Consider the following 14,265-nt stretch of genomic DNA (forward strand, 5'->3'; position numbering starts at 1 on the left):
TCAGGGTGGATATTTTATGGTTCTGGTTCAAGACAAGTTCACTCTTGTTACCTATAGTTATAACAAGAGCTTGTAGATATCTGAATGACTTATACTTTGTTTTATTCTGAGGTGACCTTCCAATCCCTAACATTCTGTGATTCTGTGACCTGTGGTATTAAGCTGCTGTTTTTCTCTTCTGAACAGAACGTCGGAAAAAAGCTTCTGCTTGGGAAAGGAATTTAGTGTATCCAGCTGTTATGATATCGCTACTGATTTGGACGGTAAGAATTTTTGTTTTCCCCCCTCCCAACAAAAAGTATAAAGAAATATATGGTCATTTGGGGAAATAGTTTGAAAACTTTTGAGTGGTGTGTGTTTAAGCAACAAACTTGATATTTTTTGCTTGGCTATTTTAAAATAATATTATGGAATCTAAGATGTATACACTTTTAAGATGTGGAATACTTTCAAATAACGAGACTGTTTCTACTTCTTTATAGTCCATCTCAGTCCTGTTAGTTGCTCTCAACATTCTTTACCTCTTGGTTGATGAGACTGCAATGCCAAAGGGATCAGGGGTAAAGTAAACTCTCATGATTTTATAACTTTTATAACTTTAGTAACGCTTTGGAGCTCTTACAAAAGTGCAAGTGAGAACTTTTGCTTTAACACTGAAACTAATGAGCCTCAACCTTCTAGGTTTTGGTCTTGTGCACACATGAACATTTATTGCGAGTTCTTAATAAAACTAGTCCAGAATCTTTATGAAGATGCAGTGGTTCAGTAGAGTAAATCAGTAATTTGGAGTTTGCATTTTACTCATCTGCTTTTATACGGTCTAGAAATGTTCTGTTTAGGAGACTGTGTCAAAAACAAATATGGAAAGCCTGTCTTGTGTTTGTGTTCCTTTTACAAAACATATTTTCCCCCCTTTATGATAAAAGTACTTCAAGAAATTAAAGAATGGCAGCTTGAGGAGAAGAGTCTTTAATGAGGAGGAGGGTTTTATTAACTCGGTGTTGCCTTCCTCTGTGTGTAGCCGTGCATGAGCTGGCACAGCTGGAAAAGGGGTTTAGCGGTGGTGGCCGCTCTGCCTGTGGTATTGCGAACAACTGAAGTGTTTATTTTTGAGACATCTTATTTTGGTTTCCAAAGTAATGGAGTGTAACATGCAGCATGATGGGTAGATGCAGTGTCTATGAAGTGTGAATCATTAGACCGTCTGTCTTAGTAATACATGTCACTGGCGTTTGAAAGCTGCCTGGTGCAGTTGCACAGGATGGGAAACTTGCAGGTCAGCCCATCAGAATGCCCCTTAAATTCTGAATTGAGGGCTGTATTTCATGTAAGATGTTAGTTTTTTTGGTCCTGGTAGAAGTTAACTTTATAAACATGCGCGTGTATCTTATTAAATTGTGTAAAGTTTATTTTTTTTGTTGCTTTTGTAGGGGCCTGGAATAGGAAACGCTTCCCTGTCCACGTTCGGTTTTGTGGGAGCAGCAATTGAAATCATTTTGATTTTGTATCCTTTCTTTAAGAATTCTGTCTGTTAACAAGTATTCTCTCGAGTTTTCTGGGACACTGCTAATTTACTAAGACACTTGCCTGGAAAGAAGAAAGAGACAGGTTGGTCCTTCTCAAGCATTCTAAGTGTTTTTGGTTTTTTTCTTTAGTTCTTAAGGCTTGAGTGAAACTTGTGTTCCTTGGAGGTTCCTTTTTCCTTGATTCTCACAGCTATCTGATGGTATCCTCTGTCGTCGGCTTCTATAGTCTTCGCTTTTTTGAAAATTTCACTCCCAGGAGGGATGACACAACTATGACAAAGGTGAGCTCAAGTCTGTGCTGGCCACGGCCCCCTCCTCAATTTCTTGCCACCCAAGACAAACTGACTCTTTGAGTCCGTAATTGCCCTGAATGGCTCATTTGCGGTGATGGGTATTTGTTTGTACGCTGCTCTGTAAACACAAACTGGAAGATTTTCAAAATGCTGAATGAGTGGGAAAAAGGATGTGCTCTGTTTGGTTTGGATGGCATCCATTCACTTGTGAAAAGCCGGGAATAGCAGAGCTTGTTAACCAGCTATAGAAAAGCCAGTGAAAGAACTGTTTTCAAAGGAAACCTATTGCTAATGAGTAACTGGGATTGTGGTAACTGTACTGCAGGGAGCTGGTTTGAAATCTGAAGAACTTGGTCCCTAGAAGTAATACAGACAAAGTAATTCAAATTTGAATAATTAAACTAAGACTGAGGAGGTCTATTCAGCAATAGTCTGAGGCTAATTTGACTTTGGCTTCAGAATAACAAATACTGTTACCCAATGGGGAGGAACACAACTGAGGTTTGTGGCAAAAGATTCCCACAGCTGACAAGGGACTGTGATCAGTACCCAAGGAACAGATGTTGAATGTAATTTTTCAATGTTTCATTGTGTGGCTTTTTTTTAAAGACATTTGTACCATAAATTGCTGGAAGTGAGAAAGTAGGCAAACACGTAGAATGGTTATAGTAAGTAGGTAGTAGAGAGTTGTAATGTTCTCAATGTTTTCTGTTGTTTGTTTACTGTACACTGAGAATAGCATAGAAATAAATACAGATTGCACAAATATCTACCTACTTTTAAGAAGTTTTCTGTTTATTTTCTTTTGAATTATGTAGAATTAGAGCTGAAGAAAATGATCCCTTGTGCGAGAGAGTTTCAATTACTCTTTATAAAGGCTTCACAAAAACTAGAATAAAATCTTAACAGCTGTGAATTTTTTCTGCTATTTGAAGTAGTCAACAGGCGTTCAATTGAAAGGAAGCTCTTTGTAATTTTTTCAAGAATGCTAATCCTGCAAGCAGTTACATACATAGCTTAAGCTGATATATCAGTCACCTCTTTGGAGCCCATGGAATGGTTCTTTCATAAAAAGTTTGTAGGAATTAAGTAAACAGTCGACGCTTTGCAATGCGGTAGTTTTAAATTTTGAATCTAAGCATATATAATGCTAATTAAAAGCAAATGATTACTTATTTTATTTTTTAACTCTCCTCTTGGATCATCTTCATCTTATATAACACTGTGTAGAGAAGCATGACAGAAGTAAGCGAGACTTAACAATATGTTATTGTAAATTGCTTTAGCTTCAGTTTGAAGAACGTAACTTCCAGGGACTCTTTTTCACCTTGACCATTGTTTGTCTTTTATTTTTCGTCCACAATCACGTTTATAATTTAAATGCTGTTTGTCATTTTGGAACAGATCATTGGAAACTGTGTCTCAATCTTGGTGCTGAGCTCTGCTTTGCCAGTCATGTCAAGGACACTGGGTAAGTGAAATGGAAACGTACAACATTGTAATAAAGGATGTTGAAATAAAAAATCAGCCCCTAGCTGTACCCTTCATAGTGTGTATGTGATTTGCTGTCACTTTCAATAGAAATGCCATGTGTTTTGGGCCTTTTCTACACCAACATGAACTGTTGAACATACATTCTAAATACATGAACTACAGAACATCCATTCTAAAAAAAAATCTGTTATTTTAAGAAGGCAGGTCAGATTTTAAACTTCTTAAAGCAGGAGATGGTGAGAATAGATCTGGAGACTGCTTGTTCAGGGCGGTATAAAATAGTTTTGTGTTCACTTTGAAATCACAGTGCTCAGTTTTTGTGGAAAAAGAAATACATTTGGGGATTTCAGGTACAAAATTTGAGATAAAATTGAGGGCAAATGGCTTTTTAAAACCAGTTAATGACTCTTCATTTTTTAAGCATCTTTACTGGCAATGCTACCGGGCTACTTCTGTCTTCCCTAATATGACCTGCTTGCATTCTTTGTTACTTCAGTTTTCAAATACAAAAAATTGGTATCTCACATAGCAGAACTCAAATTTCTGATTTTATTGTTAAGAACTCGCAGTAGCATTTGAAGCAGAAAAACAATTTTAACCAGTTGGAAAAACAAAACATTTTGTATCTTCGCTTTGTTGAATGAGGTAAACTTCAGCTTGAATTCTCAAAGTTACATTGCGAGGTTATTATATATTTAGCGCATGTAGCAAACGTGAATTTTCTTGGGAACATTAAACAGAATAAACCAGAAATTTTCACCTTGGGCTGCATGGGTCTTAAGTACAAGCTTAAGAGTTTAAGCTCAGGCCCACAGAGCAGTGATGTTGTACCCCATAGCTCTGTAGCTGATTTTCTTTTCAACCAGGATACTGTCAACTCAAGAGTAATTCATATTTTCCAGTAAACTCTACTGTATATTTTTGTGCTGTGTATATGTACAGATGAAAGGTTTTATCAGATTAATTAGATCATATCTTTAACAAACAAAAAACCCCTGTAATGCATTTTTAAGGGTTGAATCTTAAAGTACACATTTTAGAGCTCATGTTTTAAAAATCTGTTGTAAAACCTCACAAAAAATGCAAAAGAATAATTCTAATATTTAAAGTAGTGCAGTGCGATAAAGATCTAAGAAGTAAAACAGTTCTAGCACTTAGAGCAAGATGTTAAGTTGAAAAATTAGTGCTTTAGAATAGAATTCTAACATGAGTATTGTGACCACTAAGTTAGTGCGTTCACCATTTGTTTAAAAATAAAAAGATAATTGTTAATAATACATGAGATTAACAGTTGATAATGAACGGATTCTGTGGAAATAGGTACACATGCTGGGTGCATTGTTGTCTCATAGGAAACAGATTAATGGTAAAACTCACTTTAAAATAAAGGACCAACAAATGAAATTCCTGAATAGTTTGCCATAGAGATCAATAAAAGAAGAAAAAAGATGGAACAATTAACACACAGCCAACAAATGCAGAGTCACAGCTGTCCAAACAGGATTAATAGAGCGCATTGGAGTACAGTGAGTCCTGTGGCGCTTTGCGAGAATATCGCCATGTGTTGCACTGCGTGTTCCCGCCCTGTGCACCCAATAGATGAAAAGACATAAATATGTGAAGCAGGTTCATAGTCTTTTTGCTTTATTAAAAAGGCGAGTTTCTAGACTATCCAGAAGACTTTATCATTATGGGTAAGGTAAAAAAGCAAGTTACCTAATACATGTACTGACCCATTGCAAGTTTCACAATAGAAATATGAGAATTTTTTTCTCTTAGCATTCTCATTAAATATGTAGGTGGTGGATGCCTCTAATCTGTCATTCTGTGAGAAAGTTTTGTCTAAAATAAGTTATTTTATTAGAATCAGTCAACTCATCCTCTCAGAAGTTATCAGCCTTTCAGTATTCCTCCTTGGAAGAAGTTTCCCACCAGCACCGTATTGCTGACCACTGTGAAACAAATTGGGAACGGAGCACTTAATAGCCAGGAATACAGGAACAAGGAATTGCGAACAAAATTCGATTTTCTAATGTACAAAAGTACTCCCAGAATTCTTCTCTTATTATGGCTAAGTAAATAGGGAGTTAAAACTTATTTGTATATACAGTATTTATATAGTAAAGTAACATAATTATTTTTTTTCAACCGAACAATTCTTTAGTGTTTTATTTGGTACGTTGTCACCAGCGTTATGGGATCTATATTTGTGTCCATGAGAGATGCAGCTTTCTGTTCAGTTACTGAGTTGTCTTTCACATTGCAGTCTTGGGGATTTTTTTCTGTGGGTGAGTAGAGACTTCTGTGAGAAAACATCTCCGAAAGCTTTTTAACGCTTTTCTTCCACAAACTTATAAAATGATACTGTGTCAGGTTTTATTTTTCTGATGAGCAGTGAATTTTATTTGTAAGAGGCAAATGAATGCAACTTGTAGACAATGTTTTTTCCCCACCTTTTCTAACAGAAGCGTCAGGCTTTGTTTTTGTTTGTCACCAGAACACCCGCTTCATTGCCAGTGACTTCTGAACCCGATTTTGTCAAGGAGCATTTTTGCTTTTCCAGAGAACAGTTCACTCAGTGCTCTACCTGTGTTGTTTTTCCTTTAAGTGCCTGGAAGCCTATATGTTCAGAATCAACTCTCTCAATTTTCATGTATCTGCACTCTGACTAAACCACTCTCTGCTCCTTTGAAAATATTATTCTGAAGGAATATTCGGCTTCAAGTGTGAAAGCAACTGGTGTTTATGATCCTTCATCTGATTACCGGCTCATTCAATCCTTCTGTGCTTTCGTGATATTCTGCCCTACCTCTCTTGCTATTTTGATCAGCTTCGGGATTATTTTTCTCGCGTATCTTTTGACAGTTCTCCTTTTAATTGTCTTAATTTTGACGTGATTTTCTTACATATTAAATTTGAATCCCCTGTTTTTTTTTAATTGACTGCTGCATACAAGAAGCATGTGTGTAACTTTTAGCATTGAGACAGCCGGCTGGGAGCCTTGGGGATCCAGGTACAGGGAGGTTTGCAAGTGCCAGGTTTCCCCTCGACTGACCCTTCATTCTGCCTTTCTTCATTAATTATCACTGCTGAAGTCATGATTCTTAAAAGCCCTCAAACCCATTTAAAATAAGATGCTAGAAAATTTGCTTCCCAGGACTTCAGAGCCAGGGTTATTTTCTGCTTGCCTATTAATAGTTTTAATAGTATTAATAGTTTTTCTGCTGCCATTTGAACTTTGGGGTGAGCTAAGCTTCCTTCCTTCAGCCTGTTGATCTCGTCAACAGCGCACATCACAACCTCGTCTGTGCCACAAGGTTTTTTGGGAGTTTAATGGCCAGCAATCCAGACAACTGTCATTTGGGTAGTATCTCAATATTTTGCCCTTTATTCAGTGCAGCTTTTGGTGGAGAACTGGCAGAGGAACAACCTGTGGTTCTTCTACCTCCTGGGATGACCCTGTAGCTTGGAGATGCTTCCACCCTTTGGAAAAGCTTTGATATAGTGTCAGGGATTGAGTGGCTTCCCATCAGCACAGAGCTGAGTGTCGATGAAGAAGACCTGTCAGCACCATCTTTCACCCCAAATCTCCCGTGCAAATGTTCTGTGCTGGTGGGGAGACCCAGGAGAAAAGCTGCCGCTTGAAAGATGTCCTGAACTTTGGTTTCAAAAGCAGCAGCTCTAAAAAAAAACACTTCCAAAGGCTTCGTGTTTGCTGTAAGTTGTAGTGGTGCTTGTGGAAAGGCTTTTTACAACCTATACTTTTAAATGAACGTTGTCTTGTGTTCAACCATGTGTCTTGTGTGTTATTTGAAGGAATTTTGCTTCCGTATGTCCAAAGTAATAAATGGAATTTCTGTGTTTCTTAAAAGATGTAATCAAGATTTTTGTGTAAATCGGAAATGCAATTTTAACAGGAATCACCAGATTTGATCTGCTTGGAGACTTCGGAAGGTTCAACTGGCTGGGAAACTTCTATATTGTGTTATCTTACAACCTGCTCTTCGCTATCATGACAACGTTGTGTCTGGTCAGAAAGTTCACGTCTGCTGTGCGAGAAGAGCTCCTGAAGGCATTAGGTAAAATAGCACTGAAAATTGAGTTTGTACTTGAACTTTTTTTTAACAGTAGCACATCAAGGTAAAACACTAAAGTTCTGTTACAACTTACAGCAATTTTTTTGGGTGGAAATTTCTGTAAGTTAAGGTGAGAACGCATTGCTTTGTGCTATTTTCTTTAAGAGTCGGGAGCTAAAGTACAATGTCAACCTTAATGATACATCTGTGAAGTTATTGATCCGCAGTTAGATTTTTCAGCCTTTAGAGAGCACAGAAACATTCTCATTGCTACAGAGAAATTATTCCAAAATCAATCTTCACCTTGTGTGTGGGTTTTCTTTTTGTTTCAAGTAACCTATTTATTCCCTAAGAATAGTTTAGTAGAAGCCTTAACTACTTTGTTGTGATGCTTTCTTTTGAGCTCTGCATGTTCATAAAGGCTTTGTACAGAATATATAGCATGAGTAAAACCTCTACTTGATATAATCAAAGTTTTGCTCCAGTTGTGTGTTCATGTTTCTCAGCTGTAGAAGGCTCGAAAACTTATTTGATACTAGGAGGATAAAATGTACATATTTAGTACTTGTTACTACATCTTTATTATTTAATTAAGCTCCTACCTCTTTAGAACCCTCCAGTAGTATTTGCTTAAACTGAGAGGACTAATGGTGAAACTTCAGTGTTTATTTGTCACCGTGGATTCAGTTTGTAGTGTCTAAAAGGAACGTGGGTTAGTTGTTACCAATTAATGCTCTCTGGAGTTGTGACCCTGCTATATAAAATCCAAGCACTACTGGTGCCAATTAAGTTAAGTCAGACCTATGAAAAAGGAAATAGAAAATCACTGATAGTGTAGGATTAAAACAAGTGGTTCTGTGCTGGGGTTTATGAGTGTTGAAGCTCCAAGGGAACAGGTTCGTGGGCCAAGGGTGTGTAAATCTCTGCATTGATTTTTATGTGTTTTCAGAAAAGTTCCATTATCGATTGAGACACATGGTGTGAGCATGATGTATTTGATGTTATCACCCAGCTTTAAGGTCATTTTATGAGAAGACCTTGATTCATCTCTTTTAGTTCCCTAAAAGTAGTTTAGTGGAAGCTTTAACTGCTTTGTTGTGATGCTTTCTTTTGAGCTCTGCATGTTCATAGGGTCTTTGTACAGAATATATAGCATGAGTAAAACCTTGTATAATCCTATATATTTTTTTTTTGGTGTGCAACTGTTTTGACCGTAAAGGGATTATTGTGTATAATGTAGTGGCTGTTGTAGAGCTCTGAAGGAAAGAACATCAGTCACCATGGGCTCATAGCAGCAGGTCTGGTGAAACTTTAAAGTTTCTATCTTAAAGCAAATGATTTATCTTCATAATTCATGGCACTTTATTAAATAGTGTTTAATAAAAATCGTGTTGAAAGCAGATTAACCAACTTGCAGGTGTAGTAGGATAATGGTCATTGTTCTAGTGGATTTGTTAAGGATTTGTTTGGCCTCTTGCTGTCACAGATTGTGTGATTTTTGTGTAAGTACTGTGACCGAACTGGAGAAACAGAGTCACTGGGAAGAGGTTTGCATTTGGCACAATCAGGCAGCTACAAATCCCTGACACAAACTGGGTTTGTTTTCGATGCTGTACGTAACAAACAGTGCCTGTTAAAAACTGTCACATGGGATTTACAGGATGAGAACCAAAATCTGTGTGTTTATTTCTTCCCTGTGCTGAAAACAGTGACACTCAGAGTTAGAGGCTGGTGGAGCATCATAGTTCAGGAGTGGAAGGTAAATTCCTGCTGCAGAGTGTGATTAAAGGAATAAATGTAATACCGGCACTTAAAAATAATACAACATTGAGTAGATTTGGGTTTTTTTTAGTAGTGCAGTCAGTTTTGGAATTCCAATGATAAAAGAAATTTAACTTCGTATGTCATGGCTCTTCAGTAACACAGTCAATTTCCTCTACACTAAATGAATAAGAAGCTCTTTCCATTTTTGACCCTTAATTTTAGAGAATTGGTAGGAGACTTCAGAGAGAAGTTGTAGCAAGCAAGAAAGGGCTGACATTGTGCCTCTTGTCAATAAAATATTAAATTTACCATATTTCCCTATCTCCCCCACAAAAAGAGAGTTTAACTACTTGCCTGTGGCAGGATAGGAGACTTTAATTAGCACTCATAATGCATGCAATAAGAACAAATGGCTGGAAATGGAGATAAATTAGTAAGCATGTAGGCCTGAAAGTATTATTAGACAGTATAGAGAGGTGATGTGGTCATCACCGGTGATCTTAAGATCAGCAGTGGATGCTTTTGAGAAAGATGCTGTAGTTGAAAATAAATATTTTAGGTAATTATTTTGGTCTTTGTAGACTGACAGAGTAAAGGGTTGTGAGTCCTTCTTGGTTCTTACCATCTAAGTCTGTGGTTTAAGTGATGTGAAGTTCGGCTTCTCTCACTTCCATCCCTGTCCATTGTAACACAACTGAGAGAATTTCCCAGCAGCAATTCTTACCTGAGCTGGAACGTCAGTTCTGCTCTTCATCCAATTCAGAGTCCTTAATCACAGAGTAGAATTTGATTTGCATGTGTTCTTTTGAATACCTGTATGCACAAAACAGGGGAGGATCTCATTTTTTTCCCTTGTCGTGTAATGTTTTGCAGGATTAGATAAACTTCATCTGTCGAACAACCCAAGAGACTCGGAGACAAAGCCGTCTGCAAATGGGCATCAGAAAACACTGTGATGAACAATCACCTGCAATCAACAGAGCTGAAAACATCAGCCTCATGGCATTCCCCTCATCTCATCAGCAGTTTGATATTGGTTTTATTTGTTGATAATTTGGGTCCAACCTTGTCTCATTTTTTCATGCTGTGTGCTTGTGTGGAAGTTAAGTATATCAGATTCTTCTGTTTCCAGTGAACTTCTGGTCTACTGGTTTGTTTCCCAATAAGTTGATGCAGGAGGTGCCTTGAAGACTGGAAGCTGAAGAGAATAATGCATTCCTTTTTATTTTTTGACCGTCTCACACCTTTAGATATAAACCCATTACCATTTGAATGCACAGTACCTCCTGTGTTATACAGACACAGCTGTAAAGAATAACTTTGGGACTTGGTTAAAAAAGAAAACAAAGATACACTTGAAGCCCTATACGACCCATGCTGGGATTGTAAACTACCTGGAGTAGGAATCCTTGACAGGAGATAAACAGTTCCAACTAAGAACATGTTAAAAATGAAGGGAACTGGTGTGGCTCACAATTCCTTTCCTGCTGGGTTCGGTGGGCTCTTCACCGTCTAACGTCCCGAAGCTTTCCTGGCAGGGCAGCGTTTTCAGCTTTGTTCTCAGCTATAAATGCCAGTCGCTTTACTGGTAGCCAGACAATGTCTTATCAAACAAAATGCAAGATGAAGATTAACTTCAGTGTTCAATCTGAGCCTAGTATGCTTTGTAAAAAGCTGTGTAGACCCCCTGTCACAGCTCTTACAGTTCTGTAAGCTATTGTGCCGCGGAGGTCACCAAGTACATCCCTGTAAAATTCTTTATGAACTACTGTGTATAAGCTGTACTTGTAATCAATGCAAGTAGCACAGGCCTAGGAGGCTGCAATTGCAGTTTTTTACGATCTTCTTTAATTTGAAGTAAATTATTTATCTGAATTTATACTATAGTTACGAGGATTTCTGTTCAGTGGCATAATCCAGTATCTTTCACTAGCCTGTTTTTTAATGTACACATGAACATGTATATAGACCTATATGTGTAGATATCATAAATTAAATTCTAAGCTTATAGAGCTGACATAGCTGGTTTGGTAAGTCAGGCTTTTGTGCTGAGCCTTGGTAGGATGAATTTCTGTGGTGTTACAGCTGAACTGCTCAGAGGCCTTAGATTCAGGATGGCATTGGTGGGTTGTAATGTCCTTTTTTTTAGAGTTACTGCAGCCTTAGGAATCCTTTAGAGTAAAGACAAAGCCCACCAACCAATCTCCAAGTGAGTATTTAGAATCTGGTTGCATTTGTGTCCTGCTCTGCCACACTCATCTGCAAACAGACTGGGATGGGGACAGGGTCAGTGTGCGCCCACCGCGTAGCGACCCAGATAACGTTCCTATTTCTGTAAAACAAGCAGGTCTGGCTGGAGTTCGAGGTGTTTGATGTGATCAAGCAGTGACAACTGGCTCTCCAGCGTGGTTCTGAAATGAGATAAACCTTGTTGGACATCTCCTGAGACGACTGCTCTGCACTGTAGACCTTATTGCTGCGGGTGTGAATGTGAGCCTTTTTTCCCCTATTTTATTTTGTCCTTACCCCTGGAGTGTTTAAAAAACCCCAGAGAATTTCTCCTTCCTTTATTATTTTTTTGCAGGCTGCCTTTTCTGTCTTGAACTGGGGCATAATGTAAATACTACTGTAGTAAATATGATGCTAGAGAGTTACTTTTTGTGTGTGTGTGATTAGTATAAGTTCAAGGTTTATTAAACTGACTGTTGATGTGTTGTGCTGAGTCTTGGAAGACTTAAAGTAAAATTGCTTGATTTCACTAAGATTTACAAGCATCTTTTTTGTTGTTTGAGTTTCACGCTGACATTTTAGTGACAGATCTTTATCCAAGTCAAAGTTCTGCAACCAAGAACAGGGAACTGTAGTTTAAAAGTTGGTTTAAAATGTGTTTACATTTAAAATAGTGGGAGATTTATTATTAGGGGTGTCATTTGGGTATTCTCAGAACTTGTAGCCTTATCTATTAGGGTTATAGTTAAAAATAACCGAAATGTATCCACTTGTCCATGCAAGTGATTGTGACCAAAAGTGTCCTCATGTCTTCATGGGGCTGGTGAATTGTGGGGTGTGGAGGGCTGGTTAGCTTGGTTGAAGTATTCGGGTACAACTTTAAGACAGTTATTTAAACATGTTCTGTGAAACTGAATAAATGGATTTAAGGACTAAATCTAGGGAGTGTGAAGCAGCGTAGGTCTCGCTCTTCATGCTTTCCTCAGTCGTTAGACTGCCCGAGGGTTTGCAGAGACGTTTGTCCTGCCGTTGGTGACCCAAGACCATAGAATCAGGTGGGATTATAATTCAGATGGGGTTTCTGAAAGCGAGTTGGTAATTAAACTGAGCAGAGGTGGTTCCTGCTGATAAGCACACAAGTTTCAGGCCAGACTATAAAAGTCTTTCAAAGGTGTTAGAGCCTCGGCTGGTCCACCCACCTGCCGGGTTCTGCAGTCGGAGACGTGCAGGTTAAGGCTGCGTTAGCCGCCATTTTACACACAGTGCGGAGATGGTGAAGATGCTGCGTGGTTTCCGTGGTGGATGAGACGGTCAGAACTACCCTGTGCAACTCCTGACAGCGTTTTGTTTTAAAATGAGCTGCTGATATTGTGACACCGTCCACATTAAAATACGCCTTTGGCCTTGGAAATGACACGCTTATGCAAAAGTCCTCTAGAGATACAGCGCTACTTTCAGATATACCGTGTGTAAGATACAGGTCACTATATACTCTTCACAGAAGCATATGGTCACTTAAATACAAGCAACTGGTAATTCATTAATGGATGTTGACGACACATTCCTAGTATTTTGACTCATGTAGAGTCAGGTGGTCTATACCTTCAAGGTATATTCAGCTGATCTTAGTAACATTAACATCTGCCTCACTTCTTATGAGGCAAAAAGCACATAAATGCTTCCATCTTCAACTAGATACCACACAAGACCAAAAACTAGATGTAAACGGAGTGTTTTGAGTTAGCTGTCTCCTGGCTTTATTCTGTGTTGGTAGCACAATATTAGATGCAGTGACAGAACTGTAATGTTTTGGGCTTTTGAAGTGTAAAGCACACATAATTATCACTTTAAGCTAAAAGATAATCGTATTGGTTACTGTATAGGTAACAGTTTCTTCATTCATAGGAAGCTTTGTTTACTGTCTGTAATGTGATGTTTATCTTTGGCCCTGTTGCTCCGATACCTTTTACCCTGTTGACTGTTTTACAGTGTCATAGAAATTAAAGGATTTGACAAATTGTTTTCCTGGTCTGGTTCTGAAGTGCCACCTCGGGGAGCGCAGCGGTGCAGCCGTGTGCGTGTCCGGCCCCTGCGGGCGGGAGCTCGTGAGCTCGTGTGCTGACAGGGATGGATGCGTGAGCAGGAGCTGCAGGGGGACGTGACGTTCTCTCCAGCGCGTCACCTGGCAAATCATAGAATCGTTTTGGTGGGAAGAGACCCTCGATATCAAGTCCAACCATAACCTGACTCTGGCACTAAACCATGTCCCGAAGAACCTCATCTACACATCTTCTAAACCCCTCCAGGAATGGTGACTCCACCACTGCCCTGGGCAGCCTGTTCCAATGCCTGACAACCCTTTCTGGGAAGAATTTTTTCCCAGTATCCAATCTGAACCTCCCCTGGCACAACTTGAGGCCATTTCCTCTTGTCCCATCACTTGTTACTTGGGAGAAGAGACCAACCCCTTCCATGCTCCAAGCTCCTTTCAGGCAGTTCAGAGATCAGAAGGTCTCCCCTCAGCTCCTGTTCTCCAGCTGAACCCCGCAGGTCCCTCAACTGCTCCCATCACACTTGTGCTCCAGCCCTGTTCCCTTCTCTGAACTCGCTCCAGCACTTCAATGTCTTTCTTGTTGTGAGGGGCCCAAAACTGATCCCAGGATTCAAGGTTTGGCCTCCCCAGTGCCAAGTACAGGTGGATGGTCACTGCCCTGGTCCTGCTGGCCACACTGGTGCTGGTACAAGCCAGGATGCTTTGGACTTTTTGACCACCTGGGCACACTGCTGGCTCAGGTTCAGCTGCTGTCAATCAACACCCCCAGATCCCTTTCCCCAGCCACTTTCCAGCCACTCTTCCCCAAGCCTGTAGCGCTGCCTGGGGTT

At 39.3% G+C, this 14,265-nt stretch overlaps 1 protein-coding gene across 2 annotated transcripts in view; it reads left to right on the forward strand.

Moving 5' to 3' along the window:
- Nucleotides 1-13,404, forward strand: part of LMBR1 (limb development membrane protein 1) — a 75,934-nt gene extending 62,530 nt beyond the window's left edge. For both annotated transcript variants that reach the window (XM_082046005.1, XM_082046006.1), the window contains 7 exons: nt 187-263; nt 483-560; nt 1,431-1,504; nt 1,717-1,807; nt 3,224-3,290; nt 7,231-7,392; nt 10,027-13,404. In XM_082046005.1, the coding sequence (XP_081902131.1) occupies nt 187-263; nt 483-560; nt 1,431-1,504; nt 1,717-1,807; nt 3,224-3,290; nt 7,231-7,392; nt 10,027-10,109 (632 nt within the window). In that variant the 3' untranslated portion in view covers nt 10,110-13,404. The remainder of the gene's footprint in view (nt 1-186; nt 264-482; nt 561-1,430; nt 1,505-1,716; nt 1,808-3,223; nt 3,291-7,230; nt 7,393-10,026) is intronic.
- The last annotated feature ends 861 nt before the right edge of the window (nt 13,405-14,265 follow it).

The sequence above is a fragment of the Streptopelia decaocto genome, assembly GCF_964273445.1.
Source record: "Streptopelia decaocto genome assembly, chromosome: 2".
Lineage (NCBI taxonomy): Eukaryota > Metazoa > Chordata > Aves > Columbiformes > Columbidae > Streptopelia > Streptopelia decaocto.